The sequence below is a fragment of the Panthera onca genome, chromosome B4 (assembly GCF_046562875.1).
Source record: "Panthera onca isolate mPanOnc1 chromosome B4, mPanOnc1 haplotype 2, whole genome shotgun sequence".
Lineage (NCBI taxonomy): Eukaryota > Metazoa > Chordata > Mammalia > Carnivora > Felidae > Panthera > Panthera onca.
This window is the reverse complement of record NC_138345.1, coordinates 75,970,798-75,987,526: the sequence shown is the minus strand read 5'-3', so window position 1 is coordinate 75,987,526 and position 16,729 is coordinate 75,970,798. Positions and strand designations below refer to the sequence as shown.

General features: G+C 37.9%; 1 protein-coding gene across 3 annotated transcripts in view; it reads right to left on the bottom strand.

The window, feature by feature from the left end:
• Window positions 1-16,729, bottom strand: part of SPATS2 (spermatogenesis associated serine rich 2) — a 139,516-nt gene that overhangs the window by 13,124 nt on the left and 109,663 nt on the right. For all 3 annotated transcript variants that reach the window (XM_060657728.3, XM_060657730.3, XM_060657729.3), the window contains 3 exons: window positions 14,815-15,076; window positions 12,943-13,122; window positions 10,438-10,573 (listed from right to left, as the gene is read on the bottom strand). In XM_060657728.3, coding sequence (XP_060513711.1) covers window positions 10,438-10,573; window positions 12,943-13,122; window positions 14,815-15,076 — 578 coding nt within the window. The remainder of the gene's footprint in view (window positions 1-10,437; window positions 10,574-12,942; window positions 13,123-14,814; window positions 15,077-16,729) is intronic.

Sequence of the window (16,729 nt, the reverse complement as noted above, 5' to 3'; positions counted from 1 at the left end):
ATTGACTCACTGGTGATCGTAAGAAATTCAGAGGCAGTGTATGAACAACCATCTGCCCATGCCATTAAAAAAAGTGCATATTTTCGTGCCCAAAAACCCCACTATAAAAAGCAGTAAGTGCTTCTATTTCTTGTTTGTTGTCTTGCCATCTATTGATAACATCTACAAAAGGTCTTATGTCATCAGCCAAGTATTAAATAGAGCAATCTACTGGTTAACTGAGGCTGTTGGGATATTTTCTCAGAGAAAAGCCTGATGAACATTTGCAATTTTCCTGAAGATTTTCACAAGTCTTTAAAACACAAAAATGAATACGAGGCACCTGGGTGGCTCAGTCGGTTAAGCGTCCGACTTCAGCTCTGGTCTTGATCTCACAGCTAGTGAGTTCGAGCCCGTGTCAGGCTCTGTGCTGACAGCTCAGAGCCTGGAGCCTGCTTCCAGTTCTGGGTCTCCCTGTCTCTCTGCACCTCTCTTTCAAAAATGAATAAATGTTAAAAAAGAAAAAAGTAAAAAGTTTAAAGAAAAGCACAAAAACAAATAAATGCTAAAATATAAATGCCTGATAGTTAGCTTTTGTCATTGTAATGTTAAGTGCCTGACACTAAGCTTTGATTGTCCAGACCTCCATTTCAAAGACATCTCAGATAAACAGACTGCCAGCTGCACAATAAAAAGTCAGGCTACCCCACACAGGAAGTTCCTCTTTTAGAAAGCCCTGAGTGACCCATATAACTTGAGTGACCCTACTTACCCTTCCCACGCTTTAATTCCTGCTCTTATGTTTTAAATTCACCAATAAAGAAAGAACCCACAAAACCTTAGGTAACCCATCATCACCTGCAATAAAGGCATAACCCCAGTCTGAGCTCTATTTAAGCACCCTGTGCTGTATGGCACTGGACGTGCCATGTCCCCTCTAGGACATGTAAGTAATAAAAGCTTGTTTTTTTCCGAAGATCCCTGATGGCAGTTGTTGAGGTGTCTTACAATCCTAAGAACCACCAGGGCTGATCCAGCCACAACGCTAGCTCAAATATGGCCTCATTACAAGTAATATGCGGCCCAGGTGAATGCCCCCCCCCCCCCCCCCCCCGGGCGTTTGTAGCTGAGAGCATCGCCATAGATAGGCCGAGACTGACCAAAGCAATATAATAATAACTTGCCTCCTAAAAGTACATCACATAATGTACTGCAACTGTGTAGAATGACCATATCTTTAGGTCATCAATGCTAAAGCATTTTAGAGGTGGCATGTCATAATGCCTGCAGCTTTCAAATGGTTCCACCAAAACACATCACACACACACACTCTGTACCATCCTTCCATGTCTTTTGTCTCTTTGAAAGTTTTCATAATAAAAAGTTGAAATAAGTGCATCACAAATAGAAAAGGTGGGAAGAGTTCAAAAGTGGACAGTAGGGTAAGCATGAAGATAAACAGCAGAGGCTTTTTCTTTTTACGATTAAAAACAAGAGTTTATCGTAATATTGCTTTCTAACAATGCGGAAACTTAAGCTCAAGTTTTTCATCTGTTCCTCAGCTAAACGATGGTCTTCATATAGATCTGTGGCCAAGAGATTCAAAAGTACCTGTGGTTTGAGGTAACAGTTTTTAGAGGCCATAACTGCAAGCAATGAGTCCTCTCAGAGAGTGATGAAAAGCTCATTCAGACAGTCAGACTTTCTGTTACCTTGCTCGTGCCAATACACAAGGACACTGAGCTTGCAGTTGCTGTCTCAAGGTTTTCCTGAATGGAAATACACCATAATCAGCATCTGATACACTGGATTCTGAAACTGCTAATGAAATTCAGCTAAATATTGCGGGGTCTTAGACACTAGGTCTTATTAAGCCTGCGCCTTATAACAGTGTAGAGAATTTCCACATCATTTCTTCAGTCATGAAAGATGGTTTTAGATGACTTGTCACTGCCACTAAGGGAAAAGACTGGTAAATGAATGTTCTGTATTGCCTTCCTTCCTTACTAGGACTTTTTACTATCTTCACATTTGTTTAATTTATTCTAAAGCTTCTATGTAATTTATTTAGTTGCTCAGAATAGTTTTGCCTGTAGTACTATTCATATCTCTAAGATATCGTACATGTCCATCATTTGAAGCAAGCCCTTTAATTAACGCATTTAACATGTAGATTATTGATTCTAGCTATTGCCTTCAGTATTCCTTGGTACCAAAAAAATGTTAACTATCATTTGTTTATGGTTGCTGCATTAGAAGACAATGTTATGGGGTGCGTAGGTGGCTCAAGTCGGTTAAGCATCCGATTGTTGATTTCATCAGCTCTGGTCATGATCTCACGGTTTTTGAGTTCAAGCCCCACATCGGGCTCTGTGCTGGGAGCCTGCTTGGAATTCTCTCTCTCCCTTTCTCTCTGCCCCTTCCCTGCTCGTGAGCTCTCTCTCTCAAAATAAACAAATAAACATTAAAAAAAAAATCTTTTTTTTTTTTAATTTTTTTTCAACGTTTTTTATTTATTTTTGGGACAGAGAGAGACAGAGCATGAACGGGGGAGGGGCAGAGAGAGAGGGAGACACAGAATCGGAAACAGGCTCCAGGCTCCGAGCCATCAGCCCAGAGCCTGACGCGGGGCTCGAACTCACAGACCGCGAGATCGTGACCTGGCTGAAGTCAGACGCTTAACCGACTGCGCCACCCAGGCGCCCCCCAAAAAAAAAATTCTTTTTTAAAGAAAATAATGTTATAATGGAAACACATCTCTGGCAATTCCACAGCCAACTATTTCAAGGGATAATACTCTATCTAAACCACTCACTAATGTTAGAAAATATTTGTACCCGATTATATTTGCTGAAAACCTAAAACTTATTCATTCTAACACCTCTAGCCAATCAAAGGAGAAATCCAAGCAAAGCCAAAGCAAACACCTTTACTTCTCTGAGGACATTTCCCTCTTCTCATAAAAACAATCAAAAGAGGGGCGCCTGGGTGGCTCAGTCGGTTGGGCGGCCGACTTCGGCTCAGGTCATGATTTCGCGGTCCGTGAGTTCGAGTCCCGCATCGGGCTCTGTGCTGACAGCTCAGAGCCTGGAGCCTGCTTCAGATTCTGTGTCTCCCTCTCTCTCTGCCCCTCCCCTGCTCATATTCTGTCTCTCTCTGTCTCAAAAATAAATAAACGTTAAAAAAAATTAAAAAAAACAATCAAAAGAGGGAACAGTCAGTAGTTTTTATTAGCAGAAAATTAATGATGCTTCATATGTTTTGTAGAACTCCATACTCCCAGCACTTGGCCTTATTGGAGTATGGTACACGTGCATAGGCTCAAAACAAAAACAAAAAACACCAGTAAGTCAGGTCATCACACAGAGTTGAACAACAGTGGTAGAATTAACTGAAAGAACTAGCTTATTAAATCATATTTGGATCTTATCAAATCAGGAGTCCTCACAAAGCATGTAGACATGCGATTTCATATTTTAAGAGTCTGAAGTAGCTTGTAAGAAATTAGGATGTGAATATAAGCTGTTCCTTTGGGACTGTTCTTTTCCAGTGGTCAAAAGTATCTCAGTTCTGAAGTGATATTACAGACCATATGACTCGATGATATTTTACAATATGTTTAGGAAAAAAAGAACCAGTAGCAATCTAGATTACCAAGGAGTTTATTGTTCAAGTTTCTAGTTGGTAAGGAAAAATTGTTAGTGTTAAGCCATCTAGAGAGTAGCTAGCTACATCCTCACTTAAAACTGTGGGTTTTTTTTATCCTCTCTCTCAAATTATGACAGTAATGTCTAAAGGGCGACATATATAGACTAGAAAGGCAAAGACTAAAAAATAAAGGCAAACAGAGATACCTGATAAGACAATGAAAAAGAAAGCAGGGTATAGTAGAAAAGTGTCACTTAATACCAAGTATGTTTGGGCAAATTAGTTTTTACTGTGTCCATCTTTTCTTATCTATAAATTGGGTATAATAGTTATACAGATTAGAAACATGTGCATAAAAGCTTCTGACATGCAATAATGGCTCAATAAATAGCCACAGAAATTATTATTCAAATATCTGTGTTCATCTTGACTTCTCAGTTCCAGCAGAATATCCATTTAGTAAAATATGTTCATATTAACTTTGGTAAATCATTATATATACCAGATCCATTGTCTAGAAATTCTTAAATGAACACATACACATATTAGCACAGTGTAAGCAGTTACAGAGAGGTGAATCAAAGAAAACTTTAAACGAAAAGAATATACCACAAAAGTACACTCACTATGATTACAACTATTAAGATTATATGTGCATACAGATGGGGGACACAAGAGGACACAGAAAGTTAAGTTGGTAGAGTTACATGACTTTTACTTCTACTTTAAAGAACTGCTGTTATGCTCTCATTTTACCTTGGTCTCTGACTTCCTCCCATATTGCTTTCAACTACTGCCCCCTTAGCTATAGCTATACCAGGTGGAGCCCCTACATGTCCCTTCTATGCCTTTGCTTAGATCAGATCTCCTAATGGCAGTATTCTAGCCCCATCCTTTCTGCCAATGTAATTCCTGTCCTTCAAACCTTAATAATGATTCATTATTTTAAGAAATCTTTTCTAATTGACCCCACTCCCTAGTTACCTTTCCCTTAATCTTCATACTTTCTCCACAACTAGGATCTGACTTGAAGGATAGGTGAATCACAAATCATTGTAAGGTGTGATTTAAGGCTTCTGAATTACAAAGCAATATTTGGATGGAATATTCCTTCTTAAAGTTTTATTTTACAAGAATCCTTATAAAGGCTTTCATAGGCTCACTCAAAATTTTGGTCCTGCTCAATCTAACTCTGTTACATAATGACAAAATTTCTTAGTCCCTAAATTTCCTCTGTTATATAGCCTTTAAGCTGAAAAGGAAATAATATATGTGACAAGTACCAAGTCTCTAGCATTCTTCCTAAGCTTTAGTGAGAAGTGAGCCATCAGTGAGAGATGGGATGAAAATCATAGGTTACAGGGAGTCAGAATACAAAGATTCAAATATTGAGTCTGCAATTTATGATGTTATGTTAGGCAAATCGCTTAAGACTCAAATCCCTTTTAAATGGTAAAGTTGAATTTAAAATTCCTACTTAGCAGGATAGAAATCCAGATAAATAAGTCAGATAATATGACTGAATGTTTGGTAAACTGTTTGATAATTATCATGTTACTAGATATTTTCACAGATGGTTAAAGGGTTAAATTTTAGGAGCGCCTGGTTGGCTCAGTCGGTCAAGTGTCTGATTCTTGGTTTTGGCTCAAGTCATGATCTCAGTCATGAGGTCAAGCCCTGTATCAGGCTCCTTGTTGGACATGGAGCCTGCCAGAGATTCTCTCTCTCCCTCTCCCCCGCTTGTATGCATACACACACTCTCTCTCTCTCTCTCAGGAAAAAAAAAAAAAAGAGTGAAAAATTTAAATTAAAGGATATCAAAAACCAAGAAGGCCAACTACTAGTAGAAATAAGGTATCAATGTACTAAATATGCAACAACTGAAGAATAATTTAAAGGTATAGAGTGCTATGGAGATTTTTGATAACACATTATTACATTAGCCCATTCCTTTATTTCTAAAATAGACATTTTTGAAAGTGCTTTGGTTCTTAAAATGATATGTAAGTTTTCACCATATAAATTTGAAGTTTATATGGACTTTAAGGATCTAAAAGCCTTAGGTTAGACTACCTGTAGCTTAACATCTTCTCTAAAAGAGAAGCTCAACTAAAAGGAAGTAACTTTTTTTGCTGTTTAATTTATTTTTTTAATTTATCCAAGTTAGTTGGTATATAATGCAACAGTGATTTCAGGAGCAGATTCCTTAATGCCCCTTACCCACCTAGCCCATCCCCTCCTCCCACAACCCCTCCAGCAAACCTCTGCTCTCCATATTTAAGAGTTTCTTATGTTTTGTCCCCCTTCCTGTTTTTATATTATTTTTGCTTCCCTTCCTTTATGTTCATCTGTTTCCTATCTTAAACTCCTCATATGAGTGAAGTCATATGACATTTGTCTTTCTCTGACCAATTTCACTTAGCATAATACCCTCCAGTTCCATCCATGTAGTTGCAAACGGCAAGATTTCATTCTTTTTGATTGCTGAGTAATCAAAAAGAAGGTATATATGTATATACTACATCTTCTTTATCCATTCATCCATCAATGGACATTTGGGCTCTTTTAATACTTTGGCTAATGTTGATAGTGCTGCTATAAACACTGGGGTGCATGTGTCCCTCTGAAATAGTATACCTGTATCCTTTGGATAAATACCTAGTAGTGCAATTGCTGAGTCATAGGGTAGTTCTATTTTTAATTTTTCGAAGAACCTCCATACTGTTTTCCAGAGTGGCTGCACCAGTTTGCATTCCCACCGGCTGTGCAAAAGAGATCCTCTTTCTCTGCATCCTCACCAACATCTGTTGTTGCCTGAGTTGTTAATGTTAGCCATTCTGACAGGTGTGAGGTGGTATCTCATTGTGGTTTTGATTTGTATTTCCCTGATGATGAGTAATGTTGAGCATTTGTTTGTGTGTTGGTTGGCCATCTGGATGTCTTCTTTGGAGAAGTGTCTATTCATGTCTTTTGCCCATTTCTTCACTGGATTGTTTTTTGGGTGTTGAGTTTGATAAGTTCTTTATAGATTTTGGATACTAACCCTTTATCTGATATATCGTTTGCAAATATCTACTCCCATTCCATCGGTTGCCTTTTTAATTTTGTTGATTGTTTCCTTCACTGTGCAGAAGCTTTTTATTTTGAAGAGGTCCCAATAGTTCATTTTTGCTTTTGTTTCCCTTGCCTCCAGAGACGTATTGAGTAAAAAGTTGCCTGCGCCAAGTTCAAAGAGGTTTTTGCCTGCTTTCTCCTTGAGGATTTTGATGGCTTCCTGTCTTACATTTAGGTCTTTCATCCATTTTGAGTTTATTTTTGTGTACGTGTAAGAAAGTGGTCCAGGTTCATTTTTCTGCATGTCGCTATCCAGTCTTCTCAGCACCACTTGAAGAGACTGTCTTCCACTGGATATTCTTTCCTGCTTTGTCAAAGATAAGTTGGCCATACGTTTGTGGGTCCATTTCTGGGTTCTCTATTCTGTTCCATTGATCTCAGTGTCTGCTTTTGTGCCAAGAAGTAACTTTTCTAAGGTGAATGAGGAATCAGCTATGAAAAATTTCAGTCATAAGCAAAGACTTACATTGACTTTATATGTTTAGAATTTCAAATTTCTTATCCATTTTATCCTTAAAAAATTATTTTAAAACGTTTATTTTTGAGAGAGAGAGAGAGAGAGAGAGAGAGAGACAGCATGAGCAGGGGAGGAGAGAGAGAGAGAGAGAGAGAGAGAGAGGGAGACAGAATCCGAAGCAGGTTCCAGGCTCTGAGCTGTCAGCACAGAACCTGATGCGGGGCTCAAACCCACAAGCCATGAGATCATGACCTGAGCCAAAGTCAAATGCTTAACCAACTGAGCCACCCAGACACCCCTCCATTTTCTCCTTTAACAAAGAGTTGAGTGTGTTTAAGAGATGCCTCTCCATTTTCTCCTTTAACAAGGAGTTGAGTTGCTTTACAAAGGCAAGTTGAGTGTATTTCCTGTTGGCATTTTCACCAACATATTATATGACAACTGTCCAAAATGATTTATCTACTTTAGCTTCATGTTCCATTCCATATCCTGCTCCTTAATAACTTTAAACTTAAGTCAACTAATAGCTCCAACAATGTAAGTCAGACAAATTTTATGAATGGACAAGAAAAGTAAACTTGGGTCTAGAGATGATTATTACTGGATCACCAACAAACAGATTTTGAGTTTTACATACTGGAAAAGCCTCTGATTTTACCTTCCCACAGGTATGTGTCTGCTTTCATTTGGCCCCAAAATGAAAGCAGTTATCTGTATAATTCCCCTAGTGCTCCATCAATGTAATCTTACTGTTGCAAATTTGTTAAACCCTTTTCTTTTCTTTTATACTATAACCAACACAAAAAATGGCTTCCTGAGTGACATTAACTGTAAGCTCTGGTTCAGTGCCAAATGGAGTTAGCTTACCTGCCAATTATGTCTTGAAGTAGCAACTGCAAGGGGCATTGAAATAAGGTAGTATAAAAACCCAATCAGCCAGAGAGAAGGGCACCAGCAGGAAAGGGCAGGTAAATCTCTTTCCTCAAGTTAAATTGACCCGGTTGTCACGTCTGCTAATCAATCCTAAGTACACAGTTCCCAGGCAGGAAACCATTTCATTTGTCATTTATCGAAGGAGGCTCTCCTTGGCTGGGTTCCAAGTCAACAGGAACTCACAAATCTCTCTCCCGGAACTGCATTTCCTGGTTTAGGCTGGTTCTGAATACAATCAGATCCTGTGGCTAAGTAATCAGTAAGCTAAACAATCATGGAAACCAGAGGCTTATCAAAGCAAAGTTGGGATGATCTACTCTTAGCTCTTTATTCTTTTCCAAATGAGTCAATAATATCTGATATGATAGTAATCCAGAGCGAAGGGCATGGTACTTTCTCCCAAAAGGTTCATAAAGAGTAGAAACCAGTTACTTAGAAATATTCGTAGAAGTTAGAGCTTAATTTAAGGTGAGTTTGGGAAGACTGCTTGGAGTTAGAGAAGTATAAAGATATAGAAGAACATATCAGGATAGAAAAGTGGCATCAACAAGTATATAGAAGAGGAAATGTGAATGTTAAGTCTTCTGGCTGAAGCAAACATGTATGTAAGAAAGACAGAAGATATGACATTAAATTTCTAGCTATAAAACCTGAAAGGGAAAACTCAGGATTCAGGACAAAGAGCCTGCTTAGGATTCTCTCTCTTCCTCACTCTCTCTGTCTCTCTCTCTCTCTCTGCCCCCTACCCCATGCATGTGCCTGCCCTCTCTTTCTCAAAATAAATAAATAAACTTAAAACTATATACACAAACATATATGTACTTTTGGTTATGATGATTTAGTGGACCATTCTACACTTTGCAAATGATAAAAGTATGTGTCAGCAACTTTTTGGAGGCTTTATTCTACATCTTCATTAATTCATGCCCTCTTCAATTCCACAGGACGGAGGCTGCCTACACTCCCTTGTCTCTTGTTTCTTGTGGCATGAAGTAACCATACTAAGCTGATGAACAGAGACGTGGTTGAATACGACCACAAACAGGCAAGAAAATGGATGGTTGGGAGGAAGAGTGGGGTAGGTTTCCTCTATTCATGAACGCTTCCTCTCATATTTCAGATCTAGGCACGTCTTACAGAGAAGGAAAGTAGACAGTCTTACACCTCCAAACATCAACCTAGCTGCTGGTCTTTCCATCACTTTACTGAATTTGGTCCTCAGGGCTTTTCCATTGCAAACAAGTCCCTTATAAAAATGCAAATACCTCCCCAGAAAGGAGTTATGGCTTCAGTATTAGTTACCACCTCAATATATAATGATTAAAACTAGCTTCAGTAATTTTAAAAAACATTAGAATATATTTCTCCCCGCAAAAGATTCTATAGTCAAATACGCTTGAGAAACAGCACAGTATAGCTCCCTCTTGTAGATTCACAGTGCACATTAGCATTGAAAAAGCACTTCAGTCCAGTGGTAAAATTTTTAAAAAAGTATTTTCAAACCTCTTTAACTACCAAACCCTATTTCCCCTACAGAACACATATTAATATATTTTAAGATGTATTTTTTATTGTTTTATTTTTATTTTTAAAGTTTATTTTGAGAGAGAGAGAGAGAGAGAGACAGTGAGCATGCAAGTGGGGAAGGGACAGAGAGAGAGAGAGAGAGAGAGAATCCCAAGCAGACTGTGCACTGTCACTCCAGAGCCTGATGCAGGGCTCAATCCCACAAAACTGTGAGATCATAACCTGAGCTGAAATCAAGATTTGGACACTTAACAGACTGAGCCATCCAGGTGCCCCTAGTTAAGAGTATTTTTTTTAGAACACAGTTTGAAAAACACAAAATTAAAACAAATCGATTAATAATAAGGCACCAAAGATATGTTTAGGGCAGAGTGCATTAGGAAGGATGACAGGAGGTGGGAAAGCAAAGACAGGTCTTTTCTACTTCATAATTTTGTTCAAAAACATCATGCCATTTGTTGCAGGTTCCTGGTTTAAAAGACAGACCCTAAAGTAAGGATGTATGGTCCATTCTATAATTATTTGTCCTTTTCTGAACAGTATCAACCTCAAGCCCATTCCTAGAACACAAAGAGTTCTCTGTACCACCCATTTGCAAAATGGCCATGTGACCAAAAGGAGTTGAATGAAGCAGAAAGCTAAATATACCTCAGGATTTTTAAGTTTCTTCCCACTACATAGAGCAGTTAAGAGTCAGAAATTAAAGGACCTGGTGAATGGCAGACCATGTTTATAAATGATCATCTTTGTGCCATGTGATCAAATGCAACTTAACTTACCAGCTCTGCAATTCAGCAAAAGCTTGTTTCATTTTCTTAATGGAAGCATCCATCTCTTCTTTAACTACAACTCGATACCGTGCGAGAGACACTGTACAGCGCTGGAGGTCTTTCACAGATTTTTCAATATTGGAACCTTGGGAAGAAAACCCAAGGATTAATATAAAAAAAGGAGCACAAGTAACCTGAAAGTTAGATATGAACACCTAAGCATGTAAAGTAACAAATGTCATGTGGACTAAAAATGTTTCCTTAATGGCCACCCTCCTCACCAAAAAATTGATGTTTTCATAGATTTTTGTTTTTAACTAAGTATCCTGGCTAAGATGGAGTACTAGGAGTTGGATTTATCCTCCTGTCTTACACAACTAAACACACACACAGACAAAACATATGAAACCTGGTTTTCAGACAATAGATGATAGACAGTACTTCCCTGAGAAAAGACACAAATGAAGTGAGGCCTACGATTGCCTCAACTTACTGCCATGAAAGAGTTTCCAGGCTGCAGTGCAAGGAGGAGAAATCCTAATCCTGAATTGAGAGGACAGAGCTAAGAACTTGGGGAGGCCAAGGTGGTTAGAATTCTAAGGGCAGAATACTAGAGAGGAAAGAGCTACACAAAGATGAGAAAATTCTACAGAGATCTGCAGGGGATTCTGAATGCATCGGTGTGAGGAAACTACCTGAGACAGGAAAAAGAACCACTGGAAAGGAACACGCAGAACAAGCCTCAGACCTCACCCAGCCCACAAATAGTTCATGTTCACACCAGCCAGAATAGGGCACCAGGTAGAACACTTGGAAGGGTACTCCCTCAGTAATGAGGCAAAATTAGCTCTAACGGCTACTCTAGTTCCACCTAACAAAGCTTAAAAACAAGCCTCAAACTGTTACCAAATAGTCCCAGAACAAATCATAACAGTACTTAAATAGAACACAAAAACTATCTAGCAATCGACAAAGCAAAATTCACAATGTCTGGCACCCAATAAAAAATTACTAGGCATACAAAGAGGCAGACAAACACGATCCATAATGAAAAATCAACTAACAGAAACAGATGCAGAAATGTCATAGATGTAGAGTCAAGTAAATAAAGACCTCAAAACAGCTGATACAATCAGATACCGTAAGTTCAAGAAGGCAGAGAAAAGCATAAACATATTAAGGACAGACATGGTCGATACTTTAAAAAACCCAGCTGAACCTCTAGAGGTGAAAAAAGACAATGTCTGAGATGACAATTTCACTGGATAGGATTAACAGCAGACTAGAAACTGTTAAAAAAAAGATTAATGAATTTGACAACAGCAACTTCAGAAACTATCCAAAATGAAGTAAAGTATTTGAATAGGTACCAGTGTTTCAAAACTCTCTAAATGACAGGGTTTGGACTATAATTCACCATGCAGGCATTACAAAATTAATAAAATTCTCTGTGTAGTAGTTCGAAACATTGTATGTGGATAAGCCAACTTTATAGGTAAAGATGAAATATATTTACCACCCAACATATTCTAATCAGTTTCCAAAAGTTCTACCAACCTTTCTATATTCACCAATGTCAAAGTTATATATACAATTTATAGGTGAAATCATAGATCTAAGAAGTTTAATGTGCCAAGATATAGATTTCCAATTTTTTATTTAAATTCTTCCTCATCGCAACTTGATTTCTTTCCAAATCTAAAGAGCTTTCAAGTCTTGTGCTTTTCTTTTTGCTTGACTGAGTATTTTTGACGTGCTTTCTGCACCAAGCTGAGGGTCATGTTAGATTTAAAAGGAAAGCTTCACTAATTAAATTTAGCTCATGTGGAATAAATAATTCAATAAAGAGCTACAGGTTACAAGTGTCTTTTACATTTCTGTTTCGTACATTTAGTGGAGTGGACCACGATGCTTTAGATGTATGACACTCAGAGGGGCTATCATCTCTACCTGTTTAATTACTGGCTGATTATTTAAATGATGAGTATAGTGAAAAAAAAAAGCAAATAACTACCACCAGTCGATACTGCACACTTACTTAAGAGGAAACGATCTTGTTTAAAGCTACAGTCTGACAGATATTAGTAAGCGCATGAAGTTGTGAAGAGAAATGAAAAGATTTCTTTAAAACGTCATGTCAGAGTTGGCAGAGCTTTTTACTATTAAATCAACCAGGAGATAAAAATGAAGGAAACAGTACAAAAATGTTTAGTAAAGCAAATAAAAGAAACAAGTTACTGTTAGTAGAAAAGTCGTTCTGGCCAGTAGAGTTTGACTTTCATTCACTAAAAGGATCCCTGTCATTGTAACAAGACTGTACAGCATCTAAAATACTATCAGACTCCAACTGTGTACACGGAGTTAGGGAAGGGTAGTTGCTGCCTCAAAAACAGAAAAAGTATTACCTGCTAACCTCTGAGATCTTATCTGAGGAACAAGGAGAAAATTTGCCCTCTCTAGCCAAAAGCACAATTTTTTTTTTTGTTTTCTGTCAAAGGTAGCCTTCTGATTTACCTAGCTTTTTGTTGGTGGAAGAGAGTGGAAAATCTTCCATCCCCAGATTTGAAAACTGAGGTGCTGTGGTAGGTCTTGAGAGAGATTTCGCAGCATTCCTATTTTGTTGAGAATTCTGAGTAGACTGCATAGTCAAAGACTTGGGTTCAAAATCAGAGATGCCATTCTCCAGCATGGACCCTGTCAAAGAAAGGCCAGTATTTTAGAGTAAAAGTTAGGAGGAAATCAATCAAGCAGTCTTAAGTATAAACAAATAAAAAAGGTAAAAATGTTTCAGGTAAAACTATGCCTCTGAAAGGTTATGAACAAAAACAACTGACAAAATAGAACAAAGAGCAGAATCAGTTGGACGAGACTATCAGGAGCATCTGGCTCAGCCCTAAACTTCATCCTGAATGAAAAGGATGAGTCTGTGTTAACCCATCTCAAGATAAGCTAGCTTGTTCCCTGCACCTTGGTAGCTCTGGGCACAAGGAAGCACTAATTTCTTATAGCTTCTGTAAGTTATACTGAGGAAAAAAGAGTTTTACACTGTTCCAGGGAAGGGAGAGTTTTATTATTAATCTATTTATTTATTAAGTTTTTTAAAAAAGTTATCTCTACACCCAACGTGGGGATCGAACTCACAATATTCAAATCAGGAGTTGCATGCTCCATCAACGGAGCCAGCCAGGTACCCCGAGAGTTTTAAAAGCTTTACGGAAAGCACAAAGAGTTAGGATATCAAAGAAGAGCTAGCTCAGGAAAAAAAAAAAAAAAAAAAAAAAAGGAAGCCACTGACTATCTTTGGTTTATTTGAGGTTATAGCGTAGGTGCTATATTTTTCTCTAAGTCTTTTTGTGTGTGCAAGCTAATCAATAAAAGAACATCTGAGAAGTACAGAACAACTCTTAAATTGTCATTACATAATAACTCTAGCAGCAACAGAGCAAGTGGAAATGGATTAACAACCAAGTAATTAAAAAGCCAACTTTAAAAGACATATTCCCAGTATCTTCCCAACATTCATCAAAATGGTTAATACAAAAAATGTGCAAGATATTTGAATTGACAACATTAATCTTAATTCTTTACTAGAAAACAAATGTGGGACAATAAAAACCAACAGTCTACTTCTCATGAAAGCCACGGGATTACAGTTACTATTATATATTCCTCACTGTGTTGGGCCCTAAAATAGTAACATCAACATCAATTCATCATCATCACTGTCCTTAATAATAAGCAATTTAAAAAGTCTTAAGGTCACCTTCTATAATCTCTAACTACTGAGGGATTATTATGTTAAAAGATTTCCACAAGACTGACTTAAACTAAAATTAAAATATAAGACAATGGAATAACAACTATATTCTTCTAGGCCTTTGGTAACTACAGTTGACCCTTGAACAATGTGGGGGTTAAGGGCACTGACCCCCTCCCTTGCAGTTGAAAATCTGTATATAACTTTGACTCTTCCAAAACTTAAGCCTACTGTTGATCAAAAGCTTTACCAATAACATACAGTCAATAAACATGTTTTGTATTTTATATGTATTATATCCAATATTCTTACAATAAAGTAAGCTAGAGAAAAGAAAATGTTATTAAGAAAACCATTAGGAAAAAAAATCATTAGGAAGAGAAAATATATTTGCAGTACTGTATTATATTTTTTCGGGGAAAAAAATCCACAAGTAAGTGGACCTGCATAGTCCACACTGCGTTGTTCAAGAATCAACTGTACAAAATTTGACTCTTTCATATAAAAGGCAACAAAAACTAAAAAATAAAAGACTAACTAAATTCAATTTATTGGTTGCTTTTTCAACCAGGAAGCCCCTATATTTTTCAACAGAAAACAACTTTTCAAAGACCTGTTAATAAACTCACCTGTTCTATCCAGCACATCTGGTGTAGTAGACTCAGGATCTTCCAATTCTCTGGCATCTATTGAAAGTATCTCCATACCTTCACTGAGTGAGTCCACAGACTCAGTATCATTGATGGCACCGTTGACATGGTAACCATTAATACCCCCTTTCTCTGAAGAAGGCACAGTCTGTTCCTCTTGAATGGAAACCGATTTACTGGAATCTGGGATACTGTTACTTGCTTCTGCTGTAGGCTTTGGTTTGCTTTTCTTCTTTTTGTTCTAATGGTTATTCAAGATTTGAAAAAAAGAAAAGAAAAAGAAGACCCCACAACCCAGAGAAGTAACTCTAGCTACCCAAAGGCAATCAATGTTATTAATTTCTCGTATGCCCTCCCCAAAATTGAACACATTCTTGTATATTTTGAACTACTGACTAAAATAAGTATGTAAAATACTTTGGATAAACTCAAACACATAAATATAAAAAATGTATGCATGGAAAAACCCACCAAATCAAAAGAAATTACAAAATGTGAAATACGTCCAACTTATATACAAAAAGTTAAATTTATACAGAGCTCTAACAAAAAACAAACAAAACAACAGCCCAATAGAAAAAAAATGGTGTAGGATACAAACACATGGAATGAAGTGCAACCTCAGTCTAATAAGAGACATAAATTAAAACTGCACTGCAGAGGATTCTGGGACAATGACAGAGGAGGAAGCACTAGTAATCTGTCTCACTAGACAATAATTACACTGGCAGAATCTGTGTAATGTAACTATTTTGGAACTCTGGAGTCTACTGAAGACTTAAAATTTGCAGGTGAAGACCTGGACAGTAAATCGTGGTTAAATCTCAGTCTGTATCAGCTCCTCTCATAGAAGCAGTTACCTTAGGGTGCAGGCAGCTGTGCACCTGTTCTTGGAGCAGCTCGCACACATTGTGGGAGCCAGGGCAGACAAAAAGGACCCTGTCCTCCAAATTTTGGGAATTTGCACTCTGAACCCTGCTCAGCTTTTTTTGATCACAGGAGTGTAGACAAAGAGTCAGGCATCCATTGTTATTGAACCTTCTCCCATTGTTGTAAGCCCTGCCAGCTTTGGCTGAGTGACTTCCAGGGAAATAAAAAGAGCAGTGCCCCCAGAAAGCAAACAATAATAAAAAAATAGCAAATCCTGAGGAAGGGGCAGAATCTGATTTCCAAAGTTATCACATTATTAGATTCAAATGTCCAGTTTTTCAACATAAAATCACAACTACAAAAAACAAGTATGATCTACTTAAAGGGAAAAAAATCAACAGTAACTGCCTTTGGTAACCAGAAGGGAGGTGGATAGGGGGATGGGTTAAGTAGGTGATGAAGATTAAAAAGTGCACTAGATGATATACGGAAGTGTTGAATCACTATATTGTACATCTGAAACTAATATTATGCTGTATGTTAACTGGAATTAAAAAAAAACAAAACAACTGTCTTAAAGGTACTCAAAAAATTAAAAGAAGATCTGGACAAAGCCAAGAAAACAAAGCATGAACAAAATGTAAATGTCAATAAAGAGATAGAAAACCTAAAAGAAATTAGTTAAGAGGGGTGCCTAGGTGGCTCAGTTGGTTAAGTGTCCGACTTCGGCTCAGGTTATAACCTCAGGGTTTGTGAGTTAGAGCTGAGAGCCTGCTTTAGATTCTGTGTCACCCCCTCTCTCTGAATGCCCCCCCCCACTGCCCTGTTTGCACTCTCTCTCAAAAAATACATTAAAAAATCTATAAGGGGCACCTGGGTGGCTCCACAGGTTGAGCATCTGACTTCAGCTCAGGTCATGATCTCATGGTTCATGAGTTCAAGCTCCACATCGGGCTCTGTGCTGACAGCTTGGAGCCTGGAGCCTGCTTCAGATTCTGTGTCTCCCTCTCTTTCTGCCCCTCCC